The 24,135-nt window shown below is 41.8% G+C and overlaps 1 protein-coding gene across 4 annotated transcripts in view; it reads right to left on the bottom strand.

The window, feature by feature from the left end:
* The window catches only part of FAT3 (FAT atypical cadherin 3), a 1,063,130-nt gene that overhangs the window by 82,905 nt on the left and 956,090 nt on the right, over positions 1–24,135 (bottom strand). For all 4 annotated transcript variants that reach the window (XM_082246652.1, XM_082246650.1, XM_082246651.1 and 1 more), the window contains 2 exons: positions 22,510–22,707; positions 20,240–21,038 (listed from right to left, as the gene is read on the bottom strand). In XM_082246652.1, the coding sequence (XP_082102778.1) occupies positions 20,240–21,038; positions 22,510–22,707 (997 nt within the window). The remainder of the gene's footprint in view (positions 1–20,239; positions 21,039–22,509; positions 22,708–24,135) is intronic.

The following is a 24,135-nucleotide window of genomic DNA, read 5'->3' on the forward strand; positions in this document are numbered from 1 at the left end:
GGGGAACCCCTGCTAAAAAATTAAAATCATTAGTGTGACAGTCAGTGGGAAGAACGCTCCTTACTCTTGACATCATTGGGAAGAATTACCCCCTTACAGATAGCTAAAAGGAACAATGGTGTCATTGGAAACTTATCTGAGAGGCAGAAATTGACCATTGCTCAAGGAACCCCTAGCAACCTCGGGAGGAACCCTAGAGTTCAACGGAACCCTGGTTGGGAAACCCTGGTCTACAGGCACTCGATGATGGCGGTGTGGCGTTTTTTCTGATGGTGACAACAATGGGCCGTGTGCTTGTGATGTGTAGAACATGCCCACTTGTAGTCGGCATCAAAATAAGGACAAAGGAAAGCAATTGGCAGATGGGGATAAAGTGTTGTCACCCTATAAAAGGAAGTGAATGACGATAGACCTTAACCACTTGCCCTCCGGAAGTCTAAAACCAGTGCTAAAAATATGCACTGTCACTGTACCAATGACACTGCCTGGGAAGGGGTTAAACATCAGGGGTGATCGAAGGGTTAACCGTGTGCCTAGCCAGTGTTTGTGCACTGTGTGGGAGGTGCTTTTACTAGGTAAAGGCATTGATCCATGTCCCTGCTTTGCTACCCCCCTTCATGACCAGGCTTTTTTTTGCAATTTGGCACTATGTTATTTTAACTGACAATTATGCAGACGTGCGACGCTGTACCCTAACAAAATTTATGTCCTTTCTTTCCCACAAAAAGAGCTTGCTTTTGGTGCTATTTTATCACATGTGATTCTGGGTTGGTACCTCACGCCAAATTATGTGGGACTTTTTAGGCAAGTAAATTGTATACACGATATAAAATATATATTTAATAAAAAAGAAGAATTGATTTACATCAAACATACAAGATGTTTTTGCATAATCATTCGTGGTGGGTTATAGACCCAAGTGAGTTAGTGCTTGAAAGTTTAGAAGTAACGTGACATGTGTCATAAGGTCCATGCTGTGTGGCTTGGAATTTTGATCAGAGATTATTCCTGCGTATCCTACGCGTTACGGCTAAAGATAAGCCTTTTTCAAGGAAATGTTGTCACCATTTCTGTAACTCTGAAGACGTCACCGGAAGTGACGAAACGCGTCAGTTTGGACCGCATAACGTCATTACACTACCCTAGTTGGAACGCAAGCCGGAAGTTAGCCCGTGATTCCGTGAGGAGGACGTGCTGACCACCAGGGATAGCGTGTATTTGATTGTTATCCTTCCTGAACCCGATATATGGGTAATAAAACCTTTTAAAGACTTTATTATGCTATTTGGAGCCTTTTCTTTTCTCCTTCCCACCATATTTGACCGATATATCCCGGAGACCAGAGGAGCCATTACTAGCCCACAGGACCACCTATAAGGGGAAGCCATTTGGCCAAGGGGGCCACCAAAGCCTGAATGGTCTTAGTGTCATATGACACATAAGACCCACGTCATCTGGTAAGTGACCCACCTTATACATTTATACTTGGGACAAGGAATCAACATTTTGAACAATCAAGCCAGAGCACTTGCACTTTTGGGAATAATCACTTTGATTGAGGACATTAATTTCCTGAGCATTAAGTCATTATATATTGTTGGACTTTTATATATTTTATCTTTTCTAAGGATTATTGTTGATTGATGCTTATATATTTTTAGTCACAGTCACTTATGCACACCAGACTATGATCCACTGCCACTTTTTATGCCTTTTAATACGGAATTATATCTAATTTTATGCTACTTAATACAATTTATTATTCATGGGGTATTTATTGAGTCACATTGGCACTTTATAGCACAAGTTTAATTCATATTGGGAAACTGTAATTTATAGATTTTATTAGCAAGCGCTGTATTTTGGCCTTTTTATAAGACCATTCCTTTGGCATTTTTCTCATTCCTACAGCAGCTGCCTATTCATTTACTTTATACCTATTTTTTACATTTATATATTGCTTATTTATTTTACCCCTACATACACCTATTGGATACCCTATTTTTGGCGCAGGGAATATACTTTGTATATATTTTTCTACTTTTTTTTACCTCTTACCTTTTTTCACTTTTTACTTTTTTTCCCCATTATGTCTTGGCACTTGGTCAATGGTTTAGGTCTTTTAGTTTCCTTTTTTCTCTTCACCTTTTTTTTTATCATTTTTGGCCACACTGGTGCTTATTCTATTAATCATTTTATCACTTTGTTAACTCTCTTGGACTCACTGAACACTTTTTTTGAGACTTACAAATACTTTATTACATTATATACCACAATACACATATAAAGGGTATTAGAGTAGCTGCTCAATTGCTATTACAAGAAGAGGGAAGGGAGGGGAGGGGACACCCCCCACACAGTCTTCCGCGGCTCTCCCGTCCCACATGGAGTCCCAAGGAAACAGCCAGACCCTCTCCAGGCTGGCCAGACAGCCAAGCATAGCCAAAGTGATTGATGATAGCTGATAGCTGGTATGTGTCACTGCAGAAGGAGCCTTCACCAACACCCATGTGTGCAGCAGCTTAGTAGAGAGTGTTGATCCCCATGACAGAGATCCTCAGTAGCTCAAATGGCATCCACTATCACTGGGCGAGATCCACAATGTTGGGCTGTTTTGGAGTCTCGGCGCTAAAGCCCGGATTTCGTAGTGGACCTCTGGTCTGTGTTGATGTAATTTCTGATCTCTTGGATGCGGAGCTCCACTTTTGCTATTTGTTTACATTTGGGCAACATACGTCATATCCTCTTCCGGTTTATGACGTGTATTTCCGGTCTTCTATTACCATAACGAAAATGGCCGAAAAGGAACTTCCGGTCATTGATTCAACTATATTTATAGGTGGCGTCAGCACGCCGCCCGTACCTTTGAAAAAATCATCTTTGATGAAACTAGCCAGGTCGCGGCGTGCTGACGTCACACCCACCTACTTGTTGTGAAGGACGGGCGAGCGGAGCCGTCCGGCCGGCGGCTGTTACCTCCCTCCAACCCCTCTCATCCACGTTCCTTGTCGTCTGATATTTTGTAAGTGCAATACATTTTGTGTTAATAAATTAGTCGTTGGATTTTATGCTATGGCTCTCCCCTCCTCATTTCTTGGGTAACCTGCATCCCTCCCTGAGTCTGGTTGACGAGCGCTATCAGGAGTGTTGTCCAGCGTCACTTTGAACCCCCGCTCAATTAATATCTGGAGCTGGTAAGAGTACCCATTCTCACTGGTGCCCTCTAGGTTCTATTATACGTCTACCTTCTAGTCTATCTGGTAAGCGGTTTATCTCACTACCTGTTTAAACCTCTTGGTACAATCTACAAGGGAACCTACCCTCTTCGGTGGTGGCTGTCATTATTCACCACTATTGGAATTTTAGTTATCACTATTTGGGTGTTATCATCGTTTGTTTTGTGGTTTTACGCTATGGCGTTTGCCTTTTTTTCCCTCATTTAAACTTATCCCTGGACACCTGCATCACCACGGTACGGGTTGCTGCCTTCTGAGGTCTGTGGATTCGGTTCCCATTATTTTGGCTACAGTATCTGCTACTTCTGGTAAGCGGTACCCGCACAAGTTACAACGCAATTTTTTCCAATTTTTTACTGGTTTACACTATGGTGTTGTTTTTCTCCTTCTATTCATATACCACTGAGGAGATTTACATCGGAGCCCTATGAAGCTTGCTGTGTTCCACATTTGAAGACTCTGCCTCTAAATTTCTTGGCTCTTTAATGATTGGAATCTGGTAAGCGGTACCTGCACAAGGGTCATCATTTTTCCCTCTCATTTATGGACATTCACATGGACTGTTTCATTTGTTAGCGCAGCTTTATGTATATATTTTCTTCTTGGGGTGTCAGTCGCACTTGAAGCTGCTGCTTTGCTTTTTTGAATTAGCGCAGTTGTTTTTTCTCCTTTATTTTACCTGTTTGACTTTCAATTGCTGCTTTTTCATGGATATTTTTGATTATAGGGCCTCTAAGGTGGTCAACACCGATGGGGTATTCGAATCTTTTACTTCAGATGATTTTGACATGAGTGGTCTGTTCATGAGGCTTAAAAATTTAATGGTGTCTGAAGTACATACCCAGTGGGACATAGTTTTTCTTGAAACTTATGTTAAGAGAACTATGGTGCCCAGGAGTCTGAGGTGGGAGGTATGTCCCCAGTCAGATGAGGGTGAGCTTGAAGAATGGCACAGATACTTCAATGAGGCAGGGGTTAATTTTTTGAGATTCCTCATATCCCGTAAAAATGCCAAACTAACTAGGCTGGATGGGGAAATCAAAATTGTTAAAGAGAAATTAGTCCCTCATATGACTAGCGAAGCCTATAAGGCCGCGTCGGCTGATCTATTGAAGCTCCTCCAAAAGGAAGAGAGAGAGCAAAAAATTAAAAAACGTAAAAAGTTCAATCGTGACTTACAGGACTATCAGTCAAGTGCAGTCTTTGAGTGGCAAAAGAAATTGTTGGGTGACCAAGAGCAACCTGATGATGCAATGGAAGTTTCAACTAACCCCCCAAGAGTTGCTTTTAATGGCCCACCTCAAACCAATAATAATGGTCCCAAAACAAATAAAAAGGGACCTCGGCCTAATGGTCGACGTCTCTCATATAAATCACCACATAGGGGCCCCAATGTTGCTAATAACAAACCCACTGGGAATCAATCTAAACCTAATAATCATTTTTCCGGACAGGGTCAACAAGGCGACTGGCAACGCGGTAGAGACCGCAACCAGCATGGAGGGTATGGTTATCCCAACTATCCCCATACTCCTCAATGGAGGAGAGGACCAGACAACTTTGCAGAATCAGGATATTATTACCCTAATCCCCATTGTCCAGAACCTGACCAATATAGACCACCACACTGGCGGCAGTATTACAGTCCCCCTAGATCCCAACCATATTGGTATGATCCAGGCTACAATCGTCCACCAGGGCCTGCAAGGGAACCTCAGAATTCTAGAAGAGATCACCCTCCCCCTAGACAAGAGGGCTATCAGTATAATGTACCGATTAATAACCGATTCTACCCGCTTAAGGACAATGAGGCCCCTGAAGAAGTGGAAACATCTCAACCACTCAACAGTACACATACAGTAAGAGAGGTGGCCTTGGAGAACCCTAACTCTGAGACCCTAGCAGGTCAAAGCTATCCTGGTTGGGGTTTTCCCAAGGCCAATCAAGGCATCAAGCGCCCAGCCGAACCTCAAGAGGATGTCGGGGAGGCAGGCGCATTAAATCAAAAAAAATCCAAAACGTAGAGGGTGCAGGTATCTTTAACCTCAGCAAGGTCACCCTTAGTAGTGCTGAGATTCAAATTTTAGATAAAGGCCTTAAATTCGCACCCCCACAACGCCTTAATAAATTCCAAACATACATGGATGTACACAAGTTTGTGAGGAAAATGAGTGTAAAAAGATACATGATGAGTAATCCAATTAGCCAACAAACGAATGTACCCCGGCAATATCAGCATTCCGGGTTATCAAATGCATCTGTTTTTAACCCGCCAGGATCTTTAGCACCATCTCTGAAAGTTTTCAGGGATGTGGTGCTTAGAGATCTGGATCGCATTCAAGTGCATAAAACTTCTCTACCCACTAATTTACAGACCGGATTAGATTCCCTATGTAATAATAAAAACTTGGTGATCAGACCTGCCGACAAAGGTGGTGGGATAGCAGTCCTGGACAGGGACGACTATATGGCAGAAATGTATAGACTATTGAGTGATGGTCAGACTTATGTCACACTGCCCTCTGACCCTAAGATCAAATATAAAAAGGAGTTGGTAAACATAGTTGAAGATGGTTACCAAAGAGGCATACTCAACAAAAAGGAGAGGGCCTATCTTGTCCCAAAATGTCCCCGGACTCCGGTGATTTACTGCCTCCCTAAACTGCATAAGAGTCTGACTTCCCCCCCGGGTCGTCCCATCGTCAGTGGTATAGACTCTGTGACGTCCCGGGTGGGGAAGTATATTGACTCTTATTTGCAGCCTCTGGTCCAAAAGACCCCATCATACATTAAGGACACTACACATGTCCTTAATTTACTATCTGGACTGACTCCCACTGCTGACCTATGGATGGTAACAGCGGACGTATCTTCACTGTATACCGTCATTCCACATCACTTGGGTCTTAATGCAGTGGGAATGTTTCTAGACAGAGACTCCTCTATACCTGACCAACAGATCTCACTCATTATGAGACTTTTGGAATTCGCCACCCATCACAACTATTTTTGGTTTGATGGGAGGTTCTATCGCCAGACGACAGGTGTGGCAATGGGGGCTAAGTATGCCCCCTCCCTTGCCAACTTGTTTATGGCACAGTGGGAGGAGGATGTCATCTATGCCCACCATAGGCCTCAATTGAGGTTGTGGGCCAGGTACATAGATGATGTCCTCCTCCTCTGGGATGGTCATCATCGTGACCTGGTAGCTTTTATGGAGATGCTGAATTCCAACTCAAGAGGGATCCAACTTAATTATGAATGTAGTCAATCTATTATTAACTTTCTTGACATTACCATAACTGTGAGGGATAACTGTTTTTTCACCTCTACCTACTTTAAATCGACGGACAGAAATTCATACATTCCCGTCGACAGCTGTCACCATGACCCTTGGCTAAAGGCTGTGCCAAAGGGACAATATCTCCGCATTAGGAGGAATTGTTCCAGTCATCAGGTTTTTCTCTCTCAGTCTGAGGTTTTAACCAAGAGATTTCTTGAGAAGGGATATGATCATGAATTTCTCCAGAAAACACTCTTGGAGGTACAGCAAAAAGATAGAGCTTCACTCTTGAAACCACGGGAAGTGGAAGATAATACAGTTTCCAGTGTGCCCGCTGCTCCCTTTATTACCACCTTTTCCAGTCAACACATGGTCATTAAAAACTTAATACGCCGACACTGGCATATCTTAAATAATGACCCTGTTCTAGGCACAACCCTACCTGAGAAACCTAGGGTTGTTTTCAAGGGTGCACTATCCTTGAGACATAGTCTGGCCCCCAATGTGCTGGAACCCCCCAAACCTAGGAGTACTTTCCTAGACCAGCTCACTGGTTATTACAAATGTAATAGGTGCCAGATATGTTCTTTGAATTCAATACGGACACGTAATACTAAATCCTTCACCTCACATAGTACTGGCAAGCCACATGACATTGAGCCTTTCATTTCGTGCACTACCAAGGGAGTTGTCTATCTGCTTCAATGCCCTTGTGGCTATCAATACATAGGCAGAACCAAACGCCCTATGAATGTCAGACTCAATGAACATGTGGCAAACATTCGTAAATCATTTCCGAAGCACTCGGTATCGAAACATTATGCCCAGGCCCACAATAGTGATCCCAAGAATACATTATTTCTGGGAATAGACAAGTTTACCCCACACTGGCGGGGTGAACCTCTTAAGAGGGGTATCTCCCGCCTTGAGATGGCCTGGATATATAGGGTCAAAACATACACACCTTTTGGCTTGAATGTTGACACAGAGATCAACGCATTCATTGATAACTCCTGAGCTGATTAGGATTTTCAAAGAATAATTACCTTTTTTGGTTGGTGAATTTTTAGTTTCTTTTTAAGGGACAATATGTTCTGTATAGGTGCTTTTCATGTACTTTTTTAATATGTTGCAATATATTTTTTTAATTAATTTAGTGATTTTAGTTTTAGCTTTTCATTTGTAATGTATTTAGGAATCCATGACCGGAATATCCTATTTAATTATTCAGTTATAATATTATTTATATCATTTTAATTTTCCATTGGCCGATGAGATGGCATTTTTGACAAATCTGCCATCTGGGGCTGTTTTGGAGTCTCGGCGCTAAAGCCCGGATTTCGTAGTGGACCTCTGGTCTGTGTTGATGTAATTTCTGATCTCTTGGATGCGGAGCTCCACTTTTGCTATTTGTTTACATTTGGGCAACATACGTCATATCCTCTTCCGGTTTATGACGTGTATTTCCGGTCTTCTATTACCATAACGAAAATGGCCGAAAAGGAACTTCCGGTCATTGATTCAACTATATTTATAGGTGGCGTCAGCACGCCGCCCGTACCTTTGAAAAAATCATCTTTGATGAAACTAGTCAGGTCGCGGCGTGCTGACGTCACACCCACCTACTTGTTGTGAAGGACGGGCGAGCGGAGCCGTCCGGCCGGCGGCTGTTACCTCCCTCCAACCCCTCTCATCCACGTTCCTTGTCGTCTGATATTTTGTAAGTGCAATACATTTTGTGTTAATAAATTAGTCGTTGGATTTTATGCTATGGCTCTCCCCTCCTCATTTCTTGGGTAACCTGCATCCCTCCCTGAGTCTGGTTGACGAGCGCTATCAGGAGTGTTGTCCAGCGTCACTTTGAACCCCCGCTCAATTAATATCTGGAGCTGGTAAGAGTACCCATTCTCACTGGTGCCCTCTAGGTTCTATTATACGTCTACCTTCTAGTCTATCTGGTAAGCGGTTTATCTCACTACCTGTTTAAACCTCTTGGTACAATCTACAAGGGAACCTACCCTCTTCGGTGGTGGCTGTCATTATTCACCACTATTGGAATTTTAGTTATCACTATTTGGGTGTTATCATCGTTTGTTTTGTGGTTTTACGCTATGGCGTTTGCCTTTTTTTCCCTCATTTAAACTTATCCCTGGACACCTGCATCACCACGGTATGGGTTGCTGCCTTCTGAGGTCTGTGGATTCGGTTCCCATTATTTTGGCTACAGTATCTGCTACTTCTGGTAAGCGGTACCCGCACAAGTTACAACGCAATTTTTTCCAATTTTTTACTGGTTTACACTATGGTGTTGTTTTTCTCCTTCTATTCATATACCACTGAGGAGATTTACATCGGAGCCCTATGAAGCTTGCTGTGTTCCACATTTGAAGACTCTGCCTCTAAATTTCTTGGCTCTTTAATGATTGGAATCTGGTAAGCGGTACCTGCACAAGGGTCATCATTTTTCCCTCTCATTTATGGACATTCACATGGACTGTTTCATTTGTTAGCGCAGCTTTATGTATATATATCGAGATCCACAATAGTTAAACTGACATCCACTACCACTGGGCACAATCTTTCCAGACTGATAGATCCATGTGTTTTCAAAGATGTAACCTCTTGCAGGACTCAACAACAGAGACGATCACCACCAGCCAAATATATATGCAGAAATGACAAGAAGAGACCTCTCATAGTGTAGTAAATATGCAAAGACTTTTATTATAAGACAATATATCTACTCACAGTTAAAAGTAGGTATATAAAGCACAACGTGGGTCCCATGGAGAAACCCCCTTGTGCGGTGGGAATATGTAAGGGATGTCAGGTACCCCATAAAAAAAACACATTTCCGTTTTATGGCATTTCTATGAAACCACCAGTAGATGGCAGCACAAAGTTCAACTGCAAGCAAGGCATGGGAGGAACTAAAAGTTAGACCTTTTGTTCCTGGGGGAACAGAATAGCAGTTGCTGTGTGCTGTGTCCCTCAGAATAAAAGGTCATCATACCTCATGTCCTTATCATTGCAGAAACGTTTTCAATAAAAATAATTCTGGTTTCACCCGGTCCGATCCCTTCGCACATTTGAATTTATGACCATACTTTCAGCATATGTGCAACATATACACGTATGGGTTGCAGAGCCTGACCTTCTGCCTGGATAGACGCCGGTAACAGTATATCGGAACCGATGACATGACATCACTTCCGGTTTACTCGGAAACCATCAGCGCCAGTTTTTAAAAACCTAAAGCATTTAAAAACACAGATCTTGGTGTTTTGAATGCTTTTAAGGGCAGAGGAGGAATTTGGGGTATTATAGATCCCAGATCTCTCAATAAAGAGTACCTATCACTGCCTTTTACTGTCACAAGGATGTTTACATTCCTTGTGACTGCAATAAAAGTAATAAAAAAAAAAACATACGGTGTAAAAAAATAATGTAAATAAATTAATTAATTTTAAAAAAAAAGAAAAAATCTAAAGTGCCCCCATCCTCCCATGCTTGGGCACAAAGGCAAGCGCACGCATCAGTCCCACACGCATGCAAACAGCGATCGTCCAACCTATTTGAGGTATCAATATCAGATCATAGGCAGTGGTTCTATATATGGCACATGGACAAATCATGTCTCATGGTCTGATAAGGAAGCCGCAGCTGTTCACTGTGAATGACTGCAGCTTCCACATCAGACCCTGAGATAAGAACTGTATACCGCGACTAGGATGGGACAAATTTAGATGGGGGGGGGGGTGCCCAATTTGAGTCCTGCAGCACACAACCAAAATACACCACCATTTTACTCCACCTCTGTGACCAACATCAATTGTGCTCTCACATTACATGACAAAAAAAAGTTAAAAATAAATAAATATATTATTTTATAATAGGGAAGACTCGATGGACCACTTGAACTTTTTTCTGCCGTCACTCTTCTGTTTCTATGTTTCTAATGACAGAAACTAGCAGGAACATGCTAAAGTTCATAAACACAGACAGGGCAAGCCTTGGAACTGTCCTGAAATTGTATTGCCATTGTGGATATTGTCCATATTACTGTCTTTGTGCATATTTTCAGTAGACCAGCAGAGGAGGAATGAGCAGCATTAGACTGCATACAGCCCTTCATGCTGCTCCACTTTCTTCTAAACTCAGTACATGTGTGCCATCTGGTACCAATCACAGCAAGATGGTCTGGATTACAGGTAATTTAGATGTTCATGTGTCTCTACTAAACCTGATTAAAGATGCAAGGCAGCCGACTTAGAGAACGTTTACTGGACTGCAGAGCGAGCCATGTTTTACTGAAATGACCCCTCGTAATACAAACTGTACCTGTGTTCCATGTGTTACACATTTACATCTGCTTTTAACGTTTTACAAATGTATCTGTGCAGGACAGGTGGCTTCAGCAGCTTCAGAGTTGTTCTCGAGACCAAAGCTCTTACGATGAGCTACTAGGCAGTAAGGATGGCAGAACATGACCCGCAGAACATGACCCGCACCAGTAGGCACAGAACACTCTGCTCCTGATCATTTTTCTTCCTCCTGAGATTAGTCAGTGAAATCTATGAAAGGTTTATTTACATGTCAACCGAGTGTAATCAGAAAGGTAGAGAGATGATCAACAGCGTTTTCTTCCTACTAGCCTGGATTATGTAGGAGGGTCTGCCAATGCCCCGTCAACCTACTTGTGTTTTTTTTTTCATGCCACATTTTCTTCTCTCCAGCTAATTTAACTAACTCTGTCTTTGTAATATGAAAGAATAAAAATGATGTATATCTCTATGGTTGTTGATCCCCAGGCACTGAGGTTTTCCTACTGTCGCATGAATTACAGAGTGGTTCATTGTGGTATGTTTCCTGATGAGGATGGAGAAAATGACCTACAAATAGGATACTAAAGATCAATCTACTGCAATGTGGAACTCCTGAGTTCTCTTTATGGATACTCAAGAATTCCAGACTCTTGCTTTTTCAGGCCACGACCGGACCCCTTTCTCCTCCACGTAGACTCCCACCAGTGTTAATTTTGGCAGCAAATTTCAATTTAGTTTTAGTCTTAGGACTTAAATAGCATTTTAGTTTTAGTCCCATTTTAGTCTTCTGCAAGTGTTTTAGTTTTAGTCGTATTTAGTCCACATTTTAGACGACTAAAACTAATTTTAGTCATCTATAATCGAATGGGTGTAGTTCAATTGTAATTTGTAATGCATTATTTAAGCATTTCTCTACAATTTCCAAACTCATTATATACCACTGCTGGTCCTGGAGTGAAAAATCTAATATGATATTATTAATGGTATTAAGCTTTGAGCATGCCCCAGTGTTAATTTTGGCAGCAAATTTCGATTTAGTTTTAGTTATAGTCTTTTGACTAAAATGCCATTTTAGTTTTAGTCGTATTTTAGTCGACTAAAATTGTGTTAATTTAGTCGACGGAAACGTTTTAGTCAGTTTTAGTTGATGGAATTAACACTGACTCCCACCCTAGGTCCATTAACAGCGTTTCCATCCTTACCTAACATAATAAGAGACAATTGAGTTCTGTTCATGATACTTTTTACTGCAAATAAAAAAGTATGGACAATACTCAATTGTCTCTGTTGCAAGTGCACTAATACGGCTACAATAACCTCTAACCTAATAAGAGTAGTGTCTGCATCAAGCATGCTCCCCTTCCTTGCGTTATCCCCCACTCCTTTCTTCCTTCTTATCACTTTTTCTCTTCCAGCTTCTCAGACTCCCTTGCCCCACTACTTATTTCTGATTCTGACAGTGCAGTGCGGTCAGTTGACTTCTAACTTGGAGGCTGTTTTTAAGATGGGTACTTATGTCAACCTGAAGAATGTTCATTGAGACTTGAATTGTCTGTAACATTTATTTTAGCAGTAAACTCACCTTATAGACTGAAATAGACTATTTCGCCGTGACCATGTGAAACAGTCTATTTCACTATATAATCAGTTTGTCGCTGAGCAGTGCAGGGTGTACCAAGATGGCCATCGCCACCTTCTACCTGCAGGTTTCTCGCTATATTTACTATATTACACTAATAATAGAAATGTTATACTGTTATTCAGTCTATAAGGTCAGTTTACTGCTAAAATAAATGTAAAATGCAAGACTTGCGTGGGTGTAAGAAGATGTCCACTGCTGCCTTCGTGTTCTGTCAAATTAGGAAACCTACTGGAATGCATAGCAGCCATGTTGGAACGCATGGCGAATGCGCAGTAAGTTGTTCTCTTCCGAACGTCACTTCCGGTTGCAGAATCTGATAGGTAGCGGTATTCTGATAGAACACCCCCATAGCAACCCACTTGCTTTGGGGACACTCGTGCATGCTAACTCCCAAGCTGGCTCTGTGTGCCCATAATGCCCAGACAGAGAGGCTCGGTCTTGCCCCCCGCTCACTTCTCACTGACTGTGATTGACAGCAGCGGTAGCCAATGGCTTCTGCTGCTGCATTTCATCCAATCAGAAGGGAGAGACCCGGGAGAGACGCTGCTCTTGTGCACATTGCTGGATTGAGATCAGGCTTAGGTAAGTATTAGGGGGGCTGAGGGGGGAGCTTCACACTGAAGGTTTTTTACCTTCATGCGCAGAATGCATGAAGGCAAAAACTTTCAGCCTTCAGGACAACTTTAAGGTGTCTGTGATTTCTGTATGGATATAAATGCTTATAAAAAGTGCCTTATATAAGATGCCATATGTCTTCAACATTACAGAACAAGGCCAGTGGAATGTGACCAACTAGTACTGTCCAGTTCTTTATTCTATCTCTGCCCATGAAAAACCATGTTATTGTAGGACTCAATAACATTATTGCATATATAACGGTTCAACCACCATATAAGCAACCACTTCGTTTGTTAAAAATATGGTTGAATATACCAAGGTTTTTCTTGTATAAGGATAGGAAGTTTGCTGGTCCTATCTACATAAAATAAATGTTGCCCTTGAATATTCCATAACTGGTTAAATCTAGAAATGTCGGTCTTCATAAATATCCAACATCAGCTGGGTAACGTGCGCTTGGACTAATATAATATAATGTAATCCTGCTGCTACAAGCAAATAGTACCCTGTAGTACTTGTCTTTGATAGTCATAACTCATACAGAAAGTAATAGGTTACAGTACAATAATGGATGCAGAGTGTCTCTGCTCAGTCCCATATGCCATAAAATCATGTAAAAATAAAAGGAATTCTGCATGAACCATGCGTGTCCTTTGGAATTATATTATGTGATATAAACAGTAAACCTGCGATAGCTGGATCAAATGTAGTCCAGACTGGAAGCGAAAATAATGGCTTCAATGGGTGAATGTAAAAATATGGATAAGAGCTAGCATATACCAATCAGCCATAACTGAAAGGTAAAGTGAACAACATTGATTATCTTGTTACAACGATAGCTGAAAGTGGGTGGGATATATTAGACAGCAAGTGAACATATTATCCCTGAAGTTGAAAAAAAGGGGCAAGCGTAAGGGTTTATAAGACTTTGACAGGGGCCAAATTGTAAAGGCTACACGACTGGGTCAGAGCAACTCCAAAACTGCAGCTCTTGTGGGAAGTACCAAGTCTGCAGTGGTCAGGACCTACCAAAGGTGGTCCAAGGAAGGAAAACTGGCAACAGGGTCATGGGCAGCCAAGGTTTTTTGATGCACATGGGGAATGAAGACTGGCCTGTTTAGTCCGATCCAACAGAAGAGCTACTGTAGCTCAAACTGCTGAAAAAGGTAATTCTGGTTCTAATAGAAAGGTGTCAGAACACACAGTGCATCAAAGTTTGTTGTGTATGGTGCTGGCAGGGCCGTTTGAAGGAATTTGGGGGCCCCAAGCAAAATGGACATGGAGGCCCCCCCGTCCCCCCGCACACACGCAAAGCCTACAGGAACCACAGCATAGCCATACAGTTTAAGTATATATATATATATATATATATATATATATATATATATATATATATATTTACATATATGATATAGATAGATAGATATAGATATAATAAAGAAAGAAAGAAAGAAAGGAGAGAGAGGAGGGGGACAGATAAACAAAAAGAGACATAGGAAGACTAAGATTAGAAAAAAGAAAGAAGTTTTCAGACCTGTCGGCACTCGGCAGATGTAGAAGCAGAGGGTCCTAGCAGCTACTCACCTTGATGCTATCTGCTCCTCACTCATCCACACCGGCTGCAGGAATTTTAATTGTATTTAGAGCCCTGCTATCTGTATACAGTAGGAGCTGTCAGTCTGCACTGTCCATACTCTGCATAAAGTCTAGCTGGTAGGCCAGGGATCTCTCTTGTGTCTGCAGATCTTATCAGACTTTTTACAAACCTGTTGAGGCAGAGAGGGGCCCCCTTGAGGGAGATCCCGATAACAGTGTCATTGCACTTTACTGCATTGACGATCAAAGGGGCGCTCACAGCCTCACACAGTGTCGTTGCATTTATTCTTAACCAGTCGTTGTCTTGGGGCCCCAAGCAATTGCTTGGTTTGCCTGCCTTGTAGCAACGGGCCTCGGTGCTGGGTAGCAGCTGGACCTGTCAGGGGCCCATGCTGACCTGTGTCCACAGCCAAAAGCACCTACAATAGGCACATGAGCATCATAACCAGATTACGGAGCAATGGAAGAAGGTGGCCTGATCTGATGAATCACGTTTTCTTTTACTTAATGTAGATGGCCGGGTGCGTGTAACGACGTTTATCTAGAGGTGGCACCAGAATGCAGTATGAGAAGAAGGCAAGCCAACAGAGGCAAAATAATACTTTGGGCAATGTTCTCCTGGGAAACCATGGGTCCTGTCATTCATGTTGATGTTACTTTGTAAATTTGGTTTCCTGCGGAGGGAAGGTTGTTATATCAACTAATACATTCTATCTTCTGTTTATTTTGGTAATGATATTACTTTTAGAGCTATGAAAACAGCCCATGTGGCGAGACAGGATGTAGGTATATTTTTGCTAGTCTTGTAGACATATAACCTATATTTTTATTTATACAGCAAATTGTCATGTCATACCAGGTTAGAGCTGCCCTCTCTGTTGCCATGACAATCGCTGGGTCAGCAAGCATTTAAAAGAAATACTCTGACTAAACAGCTAGGGGTTATTCAACCAGCTATATTCATCAAAAGGCACTCACGGACTACTTCCTAAGCCAGCAGGTTAGATCAACGGCAAACCACAATGCTTACAAATTTCGGCCTTTTTATTTTTTTGTTTTGCCTGGCCAACTTTGGAAATGAGTGAGAAAATACAGCAAGTACACTGAGGAAGGAAATGGTTGGGAGAAATCACAAGAATCACATTAGCTCAGGCACAATCGCTTCTTTTAAGCCCAGTACACACCACTATTTTTTTCTGTTAACCCAGCAGGTTGACCGAAAAAAAAAAAAAAAACTGACAGCCCTGGTCAGAACTGCTGTACTAACAATCCAATGTTAGTACAATGATCTCCCCTGCTGAGCTATTGTGTTCTGATAGGGGAACAGCGCCCCCCACCAGAGCACTCTGGTCAGAGCTCTCAGCCAATGGCTGAGAGTACTGATCCGGAGATGGTGGACTGCTGGTTTTCCAGCATGCTCGTCAAACAGAAGGTGGGAAAATGTCTGGCTTCTGTCGGACCGGCTGCCATACACATTGGCTATTTTTTATTGAACCGGCCGATGCCATCAGACATTTAGCCCATGTGTTGACTGTTGTAACGCTCCTGCGTTTTACGTATGATGTGGATTTTCAGCTGCAGAAATATTCCACTTCAGTAGTCATGTAGAGAAACGCTGAGACACCATTCCCAACTCTCAATGACTCATCATGTGTGGATGATCTCAATTCAGCAAGTAAATACACACACTCAATAAGATGTTTCCTAGAGTGACTTATGTATATAGTAACACAGTGATGATAGGCTGAAGAGACAGGTTGAGTAGAGATGGTAGATGACAGACACTTGAAAGGAAATGTTCTTGAAAGTAAGATAGTAGCAGATGGGATGCAGATAGGTTTAGCAATCATGTATGGTAGTAGATGACAGAGTAGCAGGTGGACATACAAGAGAGATCAACCCAGTGCAAGAACAGGTGGTAGTAGGCTCAAGAGCTAGCAATCTTAGATAATGCAGATGTAGTAATAGTCCTTAGTATGCAGAGCTAGATAGTGTAAGCTTTAGTATAAAGGTTATAGAGGTTTCCCCTGTGGGGTACTTATCACTAATAGCAATGTAGCAGAGGAGAGGTTCGGCAAGAGCGGATGATCCGGTAGCGGGATACAGGGATCAGCGCAGCGTGGTTCCGACAGCGAGGTATGCTTGCAAGCATGTGAGCTTCAAGACAGGTTAGCATCAAGGCACAAAGCAGTTTGAACGAACACATGTGAGTGAGAGCCGGCAATCTAAATAGCCATCCAGTCCGGCGCTCAGTGATGACAGCATCAGTCTTAAAGGTGTATGCGCACCTTACCAAAAGAGAATGGTGGGGCGCATACACTTATGAAAGAGTAATTAGGGTACCCAAAGGTACCAGAACATTACAACTGTATACCCAAATTGACTGTACACTCTGGAAGTGCAATTGCTTCAGAGCTTAGTAAATGTGGCAAAGCGTTACTTTGACAAAGAATACCCAATAACAACCCAGTACTTCCTACTATGGAGACATATATGAATCTGTTTCCTGCCTACCCACAATGCACCATGCTGAGACTAAGGGACCAATCACCAAGCCTGATTACTGTGCTCAGTCAAGTCACAAGACTGCTATATACTGCTGATGAGAAAAGGTATTTAGCGGTTTATATTTACTAAAATAATTGCATTTCCATGATTTGCGTATATTGTGGGAGACCAGATATAGTGAATGTAGGGTCCTGGGTGTAGTAACACTTTAAGAACAAAATCACACCAGGATTCAGAGTTTTTTTTTTATATGGGTATAGTAGCTACTTTATGATACTTTATGATACCAAAATGTTTCCTTTCATAAATTAAAAATTTCCGACACATTCAGAATAATGGATCAATATGGGAATAAAATCAGGTCAATCTTTCATCTCTGGCTTTAAACATTATTGCATTCATGACCTTGTTAAGGGGTTCAAGTATTGCAGACGCAGTCAAACAAGGCAGAAAAAATTAAGTCGTGAATGTCACAGGACTGAGATTTAATATATACAGGAATTTTAAGCAATTAAACTATGTCATAATACTATGACAGGAATGCAAAAACCTTCTATGTTCCAACACACGAGCCTTGGAACACCAAAAAGGAAGCAGAACAGAAAGGCGGCTTCAGTCTTTTAATTAGTGTCCGCGAGGAAACCATTGTTTTCATAAGTACCCTAAATACCAGTTTGGCACCGCTGGGATCCTTTCAGCGATGAAGGCTAATGCATTCTTTAATTTGTTTTCAATGGCGAACCTATGGTTAGGATCTCAGTAGAACAAGAGAAGATCGTCCTTATTCCCCGCCTCAGCAAGTTTGATGAATGATGAACAAAACAACCCCAGCTGTGATCCTGCTTATAGTCCTCGTGGTTAGACCTGCTTCTCCGTAGCAATATGTAATTATACCAAGACAGCTACCACTGCTTTACCGTGATTTTCTAAAAATACCAAACCCTGTAATCATCTGCAGAACAACAATTACGCAAACTTCTTGTGTTTAGGAGTATCTACAAGTTTTAAAACCATGATCCTGGCAAGGAGAGATGCAGAATTAACTTGTTGAGCTACTTGGCTAGAGAATTGAACACTGGGAGCTCTACCACAAAGCAGTTCCTCTTTTGTGCTACCGTGAAACCGAAATACACCCTTACGCCCCACGGCCCATTGTAGGTTTGGTATCTAAGCTGTTATTTCTTTTTGTTAATGGAAATTTAAAATGCGGTTATTTAAAGAAAAAGGAACAGAACAAGTGAATAACAAAAAGTCCTACACTTATCCGCCCCATTCTGTCTGCCCATTACCGCTTATTGTACTCCCATGATCAACCAACCACAGGTTGGTCGTCCAGTGGTGGAGAAAACTTTTTTTTCCTAAATTTGGATACAGCAAGGAAGCTATAACCCATGTTAGACTTTTTTTGTTTGCTATTTCTATCCCACATATATTACAGCAAATTAAAGGAAACGTCTCCAAAGTTGCAGGAATTCTAAAAAAGTCTTTGTTTCTATATGTTCACTTTACATATAATAGATATATACTTTATTTTATACTTTGTATGAATATGGTAGCAAGATCAGTGTATACTGTACACAAGCCATACAGTAATTTAATATTATTAAAAATGACCTTTCCTTTTGAATCTGAAGCCACATTAATTTTCTGTAAAATTCAATGCAATATGGCAACCTGAAGGCTTCTGTGCACAGTTGGTGTACGGAACACCCCCTGAATTGCCATATCCTGCTTGTGTGAATGGAGTTACCATTTATTGCGCACATAGATGATTTTCTAATGAACTCTGTGTTTAATGCTAATCATTTTGACCTGATGCAAATGAACTTTTGATTATCTGCTCTTTTTATTGGTTGCATAACGTACACTTTTTTGTACGTACACTTTTTTATGCCCCAATGAAGTACCCTGAAACGCGTTGGCATATATAATGTGTGTAAATAAATAAATATGTTTTGCAATCATAAACAATAGTGTGATACTGTTTGCACTATATCCTCATTGTAAAATGTTTTTGATACAATTGCTTTTCTTTTGTAATGTTCATATCTCAAATAACATTTTTTGAAAAAAATAAAAAATCGTGTGGTGCTCCATGCTTCTCTTCTGTAGCAATAAAAAACAGTCAGGGTTACTTACCCTTCCTTGCTCTGTCCAAAACCAAAAAAACAGTTTGGGCTTTAGATATAGTTTAAAAGATAAGTGTGGGGGAAAAAAAAAACAAACATACATACATACATACTAACCTCTATGGCTGCAGCATCGCTGTGATGTTGCAGCTGTCTCATGTCATCTCTAAGCCCAAGAACTAAGCAATCACATGATCGCTGATAGCTCAGATCTTGGTCCAGTCTGAGCAGAAAGCATCAGTCACCGCTTTCTACTCTGCCCCTCCAGTGCCATACTGGAGAGGGGGGCAGAAGCGGCTGGCTGAGGATCTCAGGGGCGTGCACCAGCTCCGGTCAGGCATTTTTGTCAGGTTGCTATCAGCTGTGATATCAGCTGACAGCAGGCTTTAGCCCGTTGTCAGCTGATTCTGGATTACAGAAGTGAAAAAGGTAGGTGCCTTTTTTATGACCCACAAGAAAAGTATAACCAAGAAAGTTCTATATATATATGAAGCCCTATGTGCTTTCATATCTGTCTTATCTATATATAATACACTCTTCAAATGTGCTTTAAAATGCATGGTTTTCCCTATTATGAACAAGAAAATAATGATGTTATGCTGTTGGGCTGGTATAATAATGCTATGGCGCTGGTACAAAATTATTTCCAGGGCAGGTTTTTATTCCCAGTCCGGCCCTATCTGTAACAGAAGAACAGTTATAACAACTATAGTTGTTGGTAGTACATTATCTACCTGGGTGTATATCTATTTTTGCGACTTTGACTAGGCTATAAAATAGATTTGCAGATACAGAACAGAAAAAAAACAAGTATATATATATATATATATATATATATATATATATATATATAATTTTGCTGCTTTAAATAAAAAATGCTGAACTGGATGCTTCCTACTCACCATTACATATACAGCGTACATTCCTATAAAACCGCGGGCACACAAAGCTGATTCTGGCTGTACTGTAGGTCATTAGTGAGTGAGAATCAATGGACAGGGTCTGCTCGCAGTGCTGCTCCTGACAGTCCAATCCCGAACAATTCTTCTCCAAGATTGTTGATATCCGAATTACATTTTCCAAATGTCTCCTTGCATTTGAAAGTTTCTGAATCAAATAGGCAGGCCTGTAAAAGCCTCCGTTTTGCATCTGCACAGCAAACAGCATATCGAGCTGGTTGGTTCCAGCCACAGGTTGAATGCTGATTATATACAGACTGTCTTCTTTCTGTGTCAGGACCGCGTTACGGAGAGTACGACGGAAGCCATGCAAATGGAGCCCAACAAAATCTTCAGGGGAGATGTTCTCGAAGCGTATTGTCACAGCGTTCTGTAACATTTCCTGCATCAGCTGCTCCACATGCACAGTCACATCCACTGACACCTGATAGCGCCCATCGCTAACCGATACGTTGAGAGTATACTTGCCCCCATCCAGACCGCCAAGTGCAATCACTTTCCCATCATGATTGTTAATTTTGAACAAGCTTTTTTGCTCTGACTTTAGAGTGTAGGAGAGTACATCATAGATGTCCTGGTCGGTGGCATGAATCTTTCCAATAACACCTCCTGGGAAGTCATCTTCCATAGTGACGATGTATATCTCCAAAGGAATGGCGGATGGCTTATGAACACTCTCTTCAATGACTTTAACTTGTACGTAAGTCTGAGAGGACAAGGGTGGTTTACCTGAGTCTCTCACCTGTATTAAAAAGAATACAGAAGTTTTAGTTTGGCAAAATATTTAATTTATTTGTTAGTTGATATAGTGCCATCACATTCCACAACAGTTTGCAAAGAACAATATACCATTTAAATCAGTTACTTTCATTACAGTAAATTTTAGTTGAGGTTGTTAGACCTGACCAACCCCCCCCCCCCCCCCCAACCCACACCCCGCCGCTATTCTGACGTAGGCCAGAATAACATGTACCTGGTCCTGCAGCTTACTGGGATACTTACATCACATCTTCCAGGAGGCTTGTTGGCAGGTGCAGTCTGTGTTTCACACTGTAGGTGGTGCTGGACTGAAACGTGGAAGGGAGGGAAAGTTGTGAGGAACTTGGTTCCTCTATGACGTACTGCGGACACAGTGAGACAGCTCTTTAATTGGATGCTGGTGCCTCATGTGACTCCAGTGGCCTTCTTGGGTCACGTCTGAATAAGACTCTCGCTCCCGGGTTTTGGGAGCTTTATGCGAGTGGCCAGTGTCATTGCAGACGTTGTCAGCATCTCTGAAGTCTACAGTCAGCTATTACAGTACGTAAGTGGCTAAAGACGATAGTGCCTACCCAGGGCTGGCCCAAGACATTGTGCTGCCTGGGTCCAAGAATGAAATGCTGCCCCCACCTGCTCAGAAAAAAAAAAAACACGCCCACACATCCATTGTTTTATTTAAATGTTAAATTTAGAAAATATTATATATACTGTTATCTTCTTTCATAACTCATCAATGGACCAGTCCACCAAACACCCGCTGTCTGTCCTCAGTCCTCCTGTCACTCCTGTGTCTGCCGCACCCACCGCCCTAGAAGATCCAGCCTGCCCTGCGTGAGATGGAGTGCGCTTATGTCTGACGTTATTGCGCACACCACAATCACGTGAGGGATGTTCCCCAGAGGAGATGCTCAGCCTCCTCATACTCATCAGTTTGTACTACGGGCAGCAATATGAGATGGGGAAATGCCACCCATAACATACTACAAACTGATGACACACAAAACTGCTGTAAGAAAAATTTGCCACCCCTCTCAAATTGCTGCCTGGGTCCAATGGTACTGGTATGGTACCTGTTGGAACCACAATCGAGTAGGTACTGTTTTTGAGAGACATACCGTTCGGTTCCATGCAGTGGAAAAGCGCCGCCGTACCGTACCGAACCGTTCCTACACTATACCATGCGGTACCAGCAGCGGAAAAGCACAAAAGCGAGCCGAACCGTTCGGTTCCATGCAGTGGAAAAGTGCCAAACATTGTACTTTGAGACATGGAACCCTAAGGGCTTATAAAAAAAAAAGGCCAAACATTTGGGATCAAGTGCCACAAAACGCACCTCTACAACAATAATTACCCTTCTAACACTTCTCTGCAAAACAATTGTCCTGAGTTGGGCTTAAACAGATAACAAAATGGTGAAGAGGCTTCATAGAAAATGTACATTAACCATTCAATACCTGTATAGTGAGAAGATGTTCATTAGTGACCATATGCTGAAAAACTACAGAAGAACGCAGAACTCCGGACTGGTCCAAAACAAACTTGCCGCCTTCATTTCCACTTGATATGGTGAACGTAAACGGGGGACCATTGTGGTAAGAGTCTTTGTCGGTGATCACCAGCTGTAGAATACTTGTTCCAATAGGCTTGTTCTCCTAAAAAGACCAATTTTAAAGTTTAGTGGCAACATTTCTGGAAAAATTAAGAATTCAAGAGTGGCTCTCCAGCAGTTTATCACTATTGTTATCAAAAGTTTTCAACCACCTGTAACCTTTTTTTGCTTTTGTTTCTATTTAAATGTGTCCTTTCTCTTCTTTTAACTGTATCTATAGCACTAAAGTATGTTTGTAATATTTCTGTGTCAAGTAAATCTCTATAGGTGTTTATGGAGAAATCATTTCTACAGCGGCACTACTAATCCTCTCCTGGATTCTCCATAGGAACATACGTGAGGCTTCTGCATGGGCATCACATGCCTTCTAGTGGATTGACCTGTCCTTTCAGCCCCAAATCCAATTTCTGTGAAGCTTGTAGACTTCACTTCTGTAACATCTCTAAAATTCACCCCTTTTAACTAGTGAAACCACCAAGCTACTCATTCACTCCCTTGTTATCTTTCACCTTGACTATTGCAACTCCCTTAAGCGATCCCCTCTCCATAAGCGATCCCCTCTTCAGTCTATCATGAATCCTGCTCATCTACCTTACCAACCGGTCACGGTCTGCCACCCTTCTCTGTTAATCCCTATACTTGGCTTTTGATTGTCAAGAAAATAACATTAAAATACTAATAACAACTTACAAAGCCATTCATAACTCTGCCTAGAGCTACTGCCACGAGGCATTGCAAGGCTGACTATTACAAGCATGACTCCTACAGCCAGAGGCATGATGGGACTTGTAGTTCCGCAACAGCTGGAGGGCTGCCAGTTGGACACCCCTGATAGGGTGATGGTGACTCTGTGCATGCAGTTAGAAGTTCCCCACACTTGCCTTAAAGTAGGTCCTAGAGATGATACAACCTTCATTCCCAACTCGCAATACAGAAACACGAGGCAATTTTCATCAGCCACGTGTGTGAACGTGATACCGTACGGGCGTGCAGAGCAATGCATCAGAAACCCTTCTAGTTCTTCATCAGTCCCTTTCCAGATAATCAACATGTTATCTATATACTGAGCATATAGGACCAGGTTTGCTCCGAATGGGTTATTGGCCCAGATAAACTGAGATTTCCAAAAAACCCATTAAGAGGTTGGCAAAGCTCGGAGCAAGCTTGGCCCCCATAGCGGTGCCCTTCACCTGCCTGCAATAATTACCCAAAAAGGAGAAGTAATAGGGAGTGAGCATAAATTCAATACTTTTTTTTACAAAAGATGCAAGTCATTCCATCAAGGAGCCCTGCTGGTCAGGGGATCTATGTAGTGAGCACATACATACATAAGTATACTTTTATAGTTGTGATTATGATTCACTAATATTTTTATACATTTTTTATGTGCAATTTTATTAATCAGTTTATGTTTGCAGCCTCAGGTGTGATTGATTGATTGATCTTTTGCTGTTATGGGTTACTGAAATAT

The sequence above is a fragment of the Pelophylax lessonae genome (assembly GCF_965119305.1).
Source record: "Pelophylax lessonae genome assembly, chromosome: 2".
Classification (NCBI taxonomy): domain Eukaryota; kingdom Metazoa; phylum Chordata; class Amphibia; order Anura; family Ranidae; genus Pelophylax; species Pelophylax lessonae.